Source organism: Oryzias melastigma, linkage group LG5, assembly GCF_002922805.2.
Source record: "Oryzias melastigma strain HK-1 linkage group LG5, ASM292280v2, whole genome shotgun sequence".
NCBI classification, from domain to species: Eukaryota; Metazoa; Chordata; class Actinopteri; order Beloniformes; family Adrianichthyidae; genus Oryzias; species Oryzias melastigma.
Window position 1 is genome coordinate 34,873,683 of NC_050516.1, and position 12,105 is coordinate 34,885,787.

At 39.1% G+C, this 12,105-nt stretch overlaps 2 protein-coding genes across 3 annotated transcripts in view; both read right to left on the minus strand.

Moving 5' to 3' along the window:
* The window catches only part of LOC112144693 (voltage-dependent calcium channel subunit alpha-2/delta-2), a 45,687-nt gene extending 43,565 nt beyond the window's left edge, over nucleotides 1-2,122 (minus strand). The window contains exon 1 of one of the 2 annotated variants that reach the window (XM_024269364.2): nucleotides 1,115-2,122. In XM_024269364.2, the coding sequence (XP_024125132.1) occupies nucleotides 1,115-1,230 (116 nt within the window). In that variant the 5' untranslated portion in view covers nucleotides 1,231-2,122. The remainder of the gene's footprint in view (nucleotides 1-1,114) is intronic. The other variant, XM_024269365.2, reaches the window with a different exon arrangement.
* Nucleotides 2,123-10,586: 8,464 nt separating this feature from the next.
* Nucleotides 10,587-11,984, minus strand: LOC112145342 (the record flags this gene model as incomplete). The annotated part of the gene is given in 3 exon segments (XM_024270509.2): nucleotides 10,587-10,733; nucleotides 11,430-11,573; nucleotides 11,825-11,984. Coding segments are annotated over 3 exon segments (378 nt in total), but the record flags the coding sequence as incomplete, so codon positions are not given.
* Nucleotides 11,985-12,105: the final 121 nt, after the last annotated feature.

The following is a 12,105-nucleotide window of genomic DNA, read 5'->3' on the forward strand; positions in this document are numbered from 1 at the left end:
AAGACAAATACATTTTCACCTCTGCAGCAATAATTCTTGTTATATAATTGTGATTAATATTATTAGAGTTGCTATTCTTCATATTAACTGCTTCATGAACAAACCCAGAGCACAAGGCTTTAACAGTTTCAACAGAGTCAGCAGAAAACCAGTGGGGAGGAGAACGAAAAGGAGGAGGAGAAAAAGGAGATTTACCAACCATACCTTATCTCAAACAGCCCAGTTTATCATAAAAGGTGCAGCTACATAGATATGCCCAGCCACTCACACATCTCTCACTTTTCAAACCTATTTTCTAATTGGCCAACACACCTCAGACCTGTGGTCGTGATTGGCCAATAGAGCCTTCATGGTGTGCTTTGCATCAGTTGACCATCTGGTCTGTTCCTCCCTCTGGCAGCCCGATTGCTGAGCCTGGAGAAGGCCCAAATAACTATAGTTCAAAGTGAAGTGCCAGCTGTACTCAACCGTGAGGGGTTAAAGGTAAAATAAACCCTATAGGTTGATTAAAAATCAGGAGAATGTTCATTCCGCTGTTGGCTTGTGAAATAGAGAGCAAACCCCACCTTGTTCTCTCCGTGCACTCTGCATTAAACAGCTTTGAGAGCCCTGGAGCTCAAGTAGGCTTCAAGATCTGAGAGTAGGCATTACTCAAGAGGCTTTAACTCTGTATCCTGCATGTCGAAAGTCTGAACTAATTCGAACCGCTCTGAAAACATCTCCCTGCATAGGATTTAATGAGACCTGCAGATTGAAATGGGAAATATGACTCACATGACAAGTTTTATTTATAATATGTGGCTAAATGAAGACTATAACTCATCATATGCGGTGGTGGTGGTGATAGTGGAGGGACATCACTCGTTTCTAATTTTACCGGAAATCAAGCATAACTTGATTTAGGGACTTTTTCTTGATTGATGATAAATCAGTGCAAGTGGTGCGTAAATGTGGTGCGGACGCGCAGCCACAATTAGGACAACACCTTCCGGAGCGCACATCTTCCACTCACAAGTTATGTAACAATCAAATGAAATACGGTGACAGAAGTAGTGACAGAGCTGAGTGTTTAAGCCCAAAGTTGGAGCCCGGATGCGTTTTCGCGGCTACTTACGTGTATTGCTGGGGGAAGGTGAGACTCTGCGCTCCAGGCCACGATGCGCTGAAAATCAAGATCATCTGGATAGATACCAAGCAGACGATGCTGCGAGACCTTTCGCCTATCGCCATTTTCCATTAAAAAAAATCCCCGTCGCTGCTTGTCGGTGCGTGGATGCTGTCGGCTGTCTCCGGGGGGAGGAGTGTGAACGTCCGGCTCAGTTTCCCGACCGGTTGCTGCTGTCAAGTGAGCGCGGAGGAGGCGAGCATCGGCCGTGGAGGCATCGTGGTGGGAGATGCACTAATGCAGCTGCCAAGACACTGCAGAGTCTCCCCTCCTGCTCCCACACATGCAAACACCCCAACCACTAACACCACCACAATCACACAGCCCGGCGCGTGCACGGCGGCGCTCTCATCAGCAGCAGCCCGTGGATGCTGGCGCGTTCACGCTCACCAGGCAACAGAGGAGCAGCAGAAGCATCTAGTTTGGCTTTATTTATCCCCGCAGAGCCACGTGGTATTTTTCATCAGCATACATTTAACAAGAATGCAACACTTAAATCTTTGGCATCTCTATCTTTACAGGATCATACACAACAATATGCTCCTATATGAGACAGTGATGTTTAAAAAAATCAAGCAAAAGCGTGGATTTTATTACCATTTTCTGACTTCCTAATTGCTTCTTAATTGGCCATAAAACAAGACATTTGTTCTCATTAATCTCATTAACACCAATGGAGAAACTGAAAATTACACTAAAATGAGTGTCAGCAATGAGAAGAATAAATGAATTTGGCTCTTTTTTATTTTTATTTAAAAAAAAAAAGAAAAGAAAATTATTTAAGATAGGTTAATTGTTAACTCTATTTTCCCTATAGGTGTGTGATCTGTTCAGGGTGTACCCAGACTGTATTAAAGAACTGGACTGAGTGACTCCTCCCTCCTCATGTTCCAAACAGGAAGTACCAAAAAGTCAAAACCCCATAGACTTCTATAGAGAAATTAACAGCTTTTACCCAGTCATTGTATTGGTCAGAATAACCATTCTTGCTCCAATACATTTTTAATATGTTCTTGCTATTACTATTTTCTTTTTTGCAAGTTTTTCAAGTTATAAACAGACCAATCAGATTTTTCAATAAAAGCATGTTTGAGCTCCAACCTCAAACCAAAACATTCTCTCTCCCAACTCGTCACATATTGACGTTAGGTTAAGGACACCTCCGCGACATAAATTGATGTTTTGAGTTTCTCCAGCTCGTCATTTTTTGACGTGCTGGCTGTTCCCATTAAATCACTGGTCCCCAACCTCCAGGCTGTGAACTGGAACCAGTCCAGTAAGGGGACACACAGTGCAACAGTACCCAATGCCAGTACCTTAACCCGGTACCAGTTCGCGTCTGGCACCACGTCTGGGCTCGGTTCATGCCCAGTACGGCGTCTGGTATCTGTTCTGGTTGGTCACCACATATAGTACCCTGTCGGGTATTGGGTCCCAAGCGTTGCGGACCCTTGATTTTATGAACAACCAGCACATCTAAAAACAATGAGTGGAGGACACCCAAAACGTCAATGTTTGACGCGGAGTGGTCCATAACCAAACGTCAATATGTGACACCTTGGGGATGAGAATGTGCTACATTCAAAATGTTTGATTGACAGATTCTCCTGAGCTCGGTTTCAGTGGAAGAGGAGTGGACTTCCAACAAGCTCACTCAAGATTGGCTTCAATTCAATTCAATTGTATTTATATAGCCCAATATCACAAAAAAATGCCTCATTAGGCTTCATGCTGGTAATTGGACAGAACCAGGGGGTCGGTCACAAAACATAAACAATAGCTAATTGCTAAACTAAACAGACTAAATAAAGCTGGTTATCCTTGACATTAGACCCTCCTTTCCCGGTAAGGAAAAACTCCTAAAAAACCTGATTCAGGAAAGACAAGATCCTCTCCCAGGATGGACAGGCAATTTACCAGGACTATTAAAGAGGAATTTGTTTATCTAACTGCACAACAATGTATTTTAATAGAGTTCAGCCAGATAGGACAAGGGGACAGGTGGGGGTGAGGTCCACAGCCAAGATCAGCCAGAGGCGTGGTCCACGACCAAGAACAGGAACATGGGCGATCCACCTTGAATCTGAAATACCATAGAAACTTTGGCTCAGACCAACTCAGACCACTCTGCTTACTGACGACTCCAAATATTGTGGAAAAATGGTGATAGAATTGGTTTAATTTCATTGGAGCCGGAAGCAAGGTCTTTTCTGGGAGTCACTTTTTTCCAGTTCTTATAAATAGTCAATGCGTGTACCCCGTTTTTACCCAACAGTAGGTGGGTTTACTCCAGCATTACCAACATTACCCTAAAAGAGATTCAACGGATTCTGAAGATGGATGGTTGTAAAAAGAAAAAAACATATATGATTCTCAAGGAGTGAGATAAAAAACAAAATAAATCAAGCGCCAAACACTTTTTATGTAAAAGCCATTATTATTTCTTCAAACAGTTTAGATAAAGTGCTGCAGAACAATAACAGTTCTGTGAGCTTTGTGGAAACACTCAAGGACTGAAGCCATGGAAACTTGATAGTGGAAAAACAAAAGAAAGTCTGAGTGTAAGTCTCTTTATGCAAACAAGAAATCTAACAAACTGAAACTCGTGCACCAGGTAAGTCAACAGGTATCTGCTGTGTGTTAAGAGATCCGATTTAATCATTGTTGATATCTGTACAATAATGCAAGTCTGATTGCTTTCAGCTATGGAGGACCAGGTGAGACAATCAAAAAACCTGTACCGTTTTCAAGGCAGTCGTTCATTAGAATTTCATCTATGAGATGGCGAAAAGTAAGCCTTTCCTCATTTCCCATGATCCCTTTGTTTACACACTCTCCCTCTAGCTTACAACCCCTCACAACCCCAGCTGTTGAGCTTGTGGCCCGGCGACTGCAGCAGCTCCATCACAGCTGCAGGTTTTTTCCATCTACATTTTTTCGTCTGAACCCGATTCACAGCAATTTAAATAAAGAAATACACAGAAATGCAATCTTAATCTTAATTCACGTCCTCCGTTATCTGAAACACCATTTTCATTGGAGCGGGTTTTAATGCTAAACATCTGTTACAGAAACATGAAGCAAAAATGCATTTGTTTGTGGTTATGGGGGTATTAGAGATTGTGTTTAGGGAAACCAAGTGCCTCTTGGGGCTTGACCCTTGAAAATGAACAATGGGGCTCAAAGTGTCAACATGATAGTGGCTGTCCTGTGTTCCATCCCTGACAGGAGGTCTGTGAGTCTCTGGAGGCTCACAAGAGATTCTTTACTCCAACTGACAATGTCTCTGATGGGTCAACAGAGGCTTGACGGCCTGAAAGTCTTGACTCTGGGGTAAGACTGAAGCTTTCAGCAGTGGTGGTGACTGTGCTGCTGGTGTACAGACACTCTGAGTGAGCTGGGGTCGCATCAGGAAATGATCCACCACAGAGCCTCGCTCAGTTTCTTCTGTAGTTCAAACTGTTTGAATTACCTTGAGGGACTGGCCAAACAAGCCTTCCACAGATACTGGTTTGTCCTCCCTGTCTTTTTCCAAAACATCAGAAAGTCACGGGTATCTGAGCCACAACAGTGAAGGCCATCCTTCTTCAGGGGAAGAGAGTCCAAGACATTCAGAGAGAGTAATCCATGCCCAGTCTAACCTCATTCAGAAGGAGGTCCAGTGGCTGGTTGTGCACCATAGTCTCATAACCTGATAAGTTCAGATCATACAGTAGTTGTGGAGCTCAGAGCCCAGGCAGTGTCAACTGTTTGACAACTGATCATGGAGAAAAAACTAATAATTGTGGCTTGTGCCCAACCAGAATTGACACCAAGTCTTTCATATACCGGAATAGAGCTGTGAAAGAAAAAAGTCTGGAGAAAGATGCACAAGATTTACACCACAACATTCACGACAAGCCTCTTCCAACTGTAAGTACATGGTGTAGTATCAGGTAGTGACAGTCCAGAACGTTCAAAGAAGTATCCTCAGCTAAACACATGAGGGCGAGCTGACCCGTACTATATGTTTCTTTGCTTAAAGGTCAGAGGAATTTTCAATGAAGTCCACTGTCGTTACCTGCCGTGATTGTGTTTTTCCTTTGTGTGTATGAAGGAAGCAAATATATAAGTTCCTTTTGTCTACATTGCTTGTGTTTCAACACAAGATTCATAAACAACCTCAAAGACTGTCAGAGCTGTGGTAAAAGAGGTCAGTGCTTTGCATTATGGCAGCAGTAATCCTGGTTCAAATCCAGGTCACAGCGAGATACCTCAGCTGTGAAAATGTCAGTCAGACGTAGAGACAGGATATTAATTACACCCTATGACTTTATTGATTATCTTTGCCATGTATGTCTGGATAGAATGAAACAAACTAAAAGCTATTTAATCTGTAAATAAATGGTTGTACTCATCCATTTAATCTTTGTCCTTCCTGCTGTCAATTTCTACATGCTTTTTTAAGTATATGTGATGAAAAGAATATGCGTTTTATGTTTTCCAGAAACTATGTTCTTTACAGTGGAAAAACACTAACACAGGAGACGTTCTCATTCCACCCGAGCAGGAGATGATGGAGGACGGGCTTGTGGAAGATGGTTCAAGACATCATTTATCCTGCAGCTTCTCAATGCCTGAGCCTTTCGCTAGAAAGAACTGTTGATGGACAACAACAACAAAGCTTGATCAAAGAGACTCTCTCAGCGAGAGAGGGGATTTTTGTTGTTCACTGCTCACTCCCGGCACATCAAAACTCTTGAAGACCCTCTATTCTTCTGTCCTTCTGAGTAAGAGGAGTGAAGAACAATTATTTGACCCATTTCTTTCTTCATAATGCTGGCTCTTTAAGACTCACATTAAGGTGTGTTCCAAATTATTCTGCAAATTTTATTTAAGTGTCAAAAAGATGACATTCTTTGTTCTTCCAGTCAAACTCATAAATGATATAGTGTCTCGGGGGTCTTTGGAAATCATGTCAGATCATTCGTTTTCCAGGTGAGCTCAATTAAAGGAAAAACTACAAAAAAATGAAGTTCTATATTATTATGCATAATAACATTTTTAAGCAATATTAAAAAGAAAAAAAAGATATTTGCTTCTGAAAAGTATGAAATAGTTAAATGTCTTGGACAGGGTATGACAATATTTAAGTGTGATACATCGTAGATGTATATCTGATTCACGGGTTGGTGCAGATAAAGGCAAAATAATGAAGGTTTCTGCCAAACAAACACATCGGATTTAGAGAGCAGCTGCTAAAATACAATTACAAAGCAACAAGAACATATTTGAAGCTGCTGGTGTCTCTGTTGTCCTACAGAGGCTTGTATTTTTACGCAGGGGTTCTCAAAGTTTTTTGTAGCAGAGGGCCAAATTAAGAACTCGAAATTAGACTGGGGCACAATTTTGGTAAAAAAAAAAGGATAAACAGAAAAATGTTTATTTTGAACAACTTTAATGACCAAATGTCATTTGTACAGTTAACATAGAGAGCAAGATTTGAAAAATTGCTTTAACTGAGAAATATCATCAATTCCTTTGTCATGTCTATGTGGGCTACTTTCAGCAGACATTCTTTTACAAACTCCCCGCCACTGAAGGGCTTTCTACGCCAGTGTTGTGCCAAGGTACGTTCCCCCCGCCAGAATTTATTTCCGCGCTTTATGGCATCGTTGATTTGTTTCGTAACACTCATATTTTATCCCAAAATGCGTTAAAAGAAGGTGGATGATTACAATATACTGTATTCTGGAGCTTTTGGGAGTTTATTGTCATACTTGCACATTTTCCCATATATGCTAAATAAAACAACAGCTTTTTTTTTTTTAAGTGACCTTTGTTTGGATAAGAAACACAATTTATGAAAGTGACTATCATGGAAGCATGTTAATAAATAGTTGTGGCTTCTACAGCAAATTTTTTGGGGTCACAGATTCTGGCAGGCTGGATAAGCTACGACTTGACAGAATCCGTACCCCTTCTTTACACAGAATATGTGGGAGGGAAAAATTGAAATATGACAATAAACTCCCAAAAGCTCAAGAATAAAGTATATTTTGATTATCCACCTTCTTTTTTAATGCTTTTTGGGACAAAATATGAGCGTTGCAAAACAAATCAACAATGCCATAAAGCGGGGAAACAAATTCTGGCAGGGGGAACGTACCTTGGCACAACACCGGGTCATTTCCAGAGACAAAGCTGTAACTAGCTTTTTGCCATTTTTGTTAACATCTGCTGTGCAGTGTAGCGTTGATGTAGTTGTTGGAGCTTATTGTCAGTAAATTTGTCATTGGTTTTATGGTTCGTAACATGGTGACGATATATATTGAGTTATTTGAGCATTGCATTTACCTACTTGCTAATCAGACATATTACTTTTTCCAGCCCATGAGGTTCAATAAAGTAGCATTTGTCCACTTATCTTAAAAGCGACTTTACTCCTCGCCAACACGTTTTTTTCTCTCAAAGGAACCTGCTCTGATTCTCTCTCCAAATCCCGCTTTGACTCCATTTCTACTACCGCCATCATGGCGCTTCCTTTCTCCACCGAGGCAGCGACATGAAAAATGTGTTCTGCCCTCTAGTGGTGAAATTAATATACTGCACCATCGACACTTGGACGTAATTACATTTTCTCCCCTGCAGATGTCACCAGAAACCACGAAACAAAAAATATTTTTTCAAGCAACGTATAGCTGGTTTAATAAACATAAATTGTGAATCATTGAGGGCCACAAAAACGCTTCAAAAAAAAAAAAAGCAGAAATAGTAGTACTCTAAATTATCATCCATTTTTTTATTTTCTCAAATGCTACATATCTGCTCACTGTTGGATTTGCAGAGGCTTGAAATGAATAAATTATGACCCAAAACCATAAAAAACCTGTATAAAGATAACTGTGTTTTTCCCTGCAGAATAACTATCTCTGCAGACTGAAATGAATCCTACAGATTCAGTTATAGGAAAAATGTTCCAGTCACTGCTGACGATCAGGACTGTCATTCCCTCCAGAGAACTGTAGCTGCAGTGCAGAAGAACACCACAGAACCGCTGTTCAGCTGTGAGAACGACACGTTTGTTCTTTCACTGCAGCGATCTGAGACTGCTGAGAATCACAGAAGTGACACTCAACAAAAACAACAAAGTATGGATGCTGCAGATTATTAGAACAGCTCCATAAAGCTGTTTTTTGCTTTAAAACATCAACTTGTAATGTGCAGGAATAATTGTGTGCCTACCTGCTCTCAGTGTTAGACATCTATATCAGGGATAAACCTGAAAAGACCACAGTGGGGTGTGCAGAGGCACTGCATGCGCCAGGCTAAGGCACAGCCTGTGGGTAAGCTCCACACTCAGGTTCTCTTTCTTCAATATCACCTTCATTCTGAGTCACCGAGTCTAATCCTGACTTCTGACAGGAGAAACCAGAGCAGAGGGACTCGTCAGCCTTTCAGATTTCCACAGAAACATTTATAACTAGAAAAGTTGCATTACCTGCGATAATGCTAATCAGAATGCTTTCTGCCTGAAAGTAGTCGCGGAAGATGCTGAACATTTTTGGTGAAAATGGTGACGCAATTTACTTTAATCGCGGAAGGGATTAGCTAAAAATGTTAAAGCTATTTGCAAAATGTTAAATTTGCTAAAAGACTGATTTTCACAAAATAACTATATGAAAGAGCCCTGAAGTTGACCTAAATTTCTGAAAAAATTGTATTAAAATTGCCTGAAAATCCTTTATATATATGCCAAATTTGTGAAAATATTTAGGCCTTTGCTTAAATATGAGCTGAACTCCAAATTAGCCCAAAAACCTTTAGTAGATGCCACATTAGCCACAAAAAGCTAGCTTGTTGCTTAGATAACTCAAAAATAGCACAAAATTCCTAAAAAAAAATAGTCAAAAACGTTAACCTGTTGCTAAAATAGAAGCTAAATTCTAAATTAGCCTATATAAACCTCAGGAGATAACAAATTAACCAAAAACGTCAGCATGTTGCAAAAACATTAGCTAAACTCCAAATTAGAATAAAAAAACCTCAGTAGAGGCCAAATTAGCGAGAAAGTTAGCACAAAAACTAGCTAAATTCCAAAGTAGCCTAAAATTCCTCAGTAAACTAAATTAGCCAAAAACGTTAGCATGTTGCTAAAATAGAAGCTAAACTCTAAATTAGCCTAAAAATACCCCAGTAGATAACACCAAAAATGTTAGCATGTTGCTAAAATAGAAGCTAAACTCAAAATTAGCCTATATAAACCTCAGGAGATAACAAATTAACCAAAAACGTCAGCATGTTGCACAAACATTAGCTAAACTCCAAATTAGAATAAAAAAAACCTCAGTAGATACCAAATTAGGGAAAAAGTTAGAACAAAAAGTAGCTAAATTCCAAAGTAGCCTAAAATTCCTCAGTAAACTAAATTAGCCTAAAACGTTAGCATGTTGCTAAAATAGAAGCTAAACTCTAAATTAGCCTAAAAAATACCCCAGTAGATAATACCAAAAATGTTAGCATGTTGCTAAAATACTAGCAAAACTACATTTTTTTAATTACTGTTTACTAAAGTTGCTAAAGTTTATAAATACCAAAAATACAAGCAGTAATGTCCTGAACAAAAATATTAGCTAAACTCCAAATTTTTTGAAAATTACTATGAAAGATTAAAACATTGACCACGAATTTATTTAAAAGCCTGTTGCTAGTCCACTTAAAATTTTTCAAACTTTATGACTTTCTCATTAATTTCCTATGGGGCACATTTTGCTCAATTTTTCAAAAACTATAACATTTATTAATACTAAAAATAAAGAAGATGAATGATGAATACTAAAAATACAAGCAGTAATGTCCTGAACCAACCCAGATAGCAAAAATGTTTCGGCCCGGATGCGGCCCAGAGTCGGCATTTTCATTCGGCCCACATACCGCATGGAATTACGGCACTTGAGTGGTCCGCTCCCGTTTGCCAGATCTCAACCACTAACAAACCGCAACTCGGCCGGAAGTCAGCCACAGGTTACCCACTGAAACCTCATCTGGCCCATTGAAGGGCCACCATTTGTTTTCGGTCTGGGCCTGAAGCACACCACAGCAAGGCCAGATGTCAGCCATAATCTCACCAACAATACCCGTAACTGGGCCAAATGAGGGCCAGTGAATATTCCCGCTCTGTCCCCTACTGGGCTCATATGATGGCACTTCATGCTCATAAACCAGAATCAACATATTATTGAAGACCAATTTTGTCAGTTTCTATAACTAAAAGTATTGTAATTTTTTTAAACATTTTAATAAAGTTGATTATGGAAAACATAATTTTCAGATAAACCATTATTTTTAATAGTAAATAAATCATGATTTATTCTAAATTTAAGTACTCACTTATCTTAAGTCAAATTTTCATAGTTTAAGAATTGGATAAAATAAACAATAGTTTCATTTGAAATTATTTATTAAAAAATACAAAATGAATTATAAAGGGACATCTTTATTGCAAACGGTTTCCATCAGCACCCAGCGTACTCTCCATCTTGATCTAGGTCTCGTCTGGGCCCACCACAACTGTGAGTGTCTTCCAGAGCTGCAAAAAAAAAAGACAAAATGTATCAATATGCCTTCAAATGTAAGCCTTAATGCAAGAGTAACCACAGTTGAGTGTTAAAGTGTTTTACATTTTTTAGGTGGATATGAAGCTAAAATAAGTCATTTGTTACCCTTGTTATTATAAGGAGTAGTACATAGATAGAAATATAATTAAAATAGAAAAATAAATTAAAAATGTAGTTTGAGTCAGACTTTAGGACATTTCTTCTTCTTCACACATTTAACCTCAGCATATCAGTCTATTCTGCACATCCTCATATGTTTGAATAAGTAACAGAACGTAATAACAAAGGTAATAACAATGATAGACTTTTATCTTGGGTGGGAGGGGGTCCTACACCCCTAGGTCTCAAGGTTTGTTACATTTGAAATATACTTCATAAAATACCAGCCATCTAAATACAAAAAATGTTTGTGCTGTAAGTGCTAAACTGTTGCATTGATTGTCTGCGGCCTGGAGTCCTGTACCCTGATGAATTCTAATATCAACCTTGGATTCATTTTTACTTTATTTTAATTTAAGTTAGTGATGGTTTTGGGTAAGGTTAGGACTTCATTATCACCAAGATGATAAATGAAGTAAATGGAAAGTTCTCCCAAAAAACCCCCACTGTTCATTAGATACTTTAAGTTTAGACAAGTGCATGGCATAAAAATATTGTAACTGACTTACAGGAGTTTTGGACAGCCTGTCGTCTTTCTTCTCTTTTTCGTCTGCCTCCATCTCTGTCCCCAGCCAAATGGAGCCATCTTTTGATAAACGTCTCAATTTCCTGATCAGTGGCTGCCTTGGTTAGGATGTTGTTTCTGACAGTTCCTAAAAAAAACATAAAAATAAAAATAAATTGTAAAACTGCATTTACCAAAACATTTGTCAATAAAGACATCATGACAGAAATGCCTTCTTTTGTTTTGAAGCACTTTCGTACACTGAAAGGAGTTGTCAAGTACTATACAAAGTTTCAAGTTCATTTATAAAGGAATATTAGTTCCTCATCTGCATTCATTCACAATGTATCACTTACACAAAGACAAAGGACTTAAATATGTCAGTTTAGTAAGACTTACGAGAAATTACGTCTTTCAGTCCCAGTCGTTGAAACGCAGTCTTTCCATTGACTCCTCTCCAGTTCAGCTGCTTGGCAAGGGCATTGGTGAGACATCGCTTCATTATTCTCCAAACGCTGTCCTTTATGTCCACTCCTCCAATGACACTTAAAGCAGTGATCTACAAATATTTCAAAAGACCATTAATGCATATATCATATTTAGGTTGACACTCATTTTAGCTTCCAAAAAAGTGCCTTCTTAATTTTCCAGTTTGTATAGAAAGTGTTGACTGTATAGTA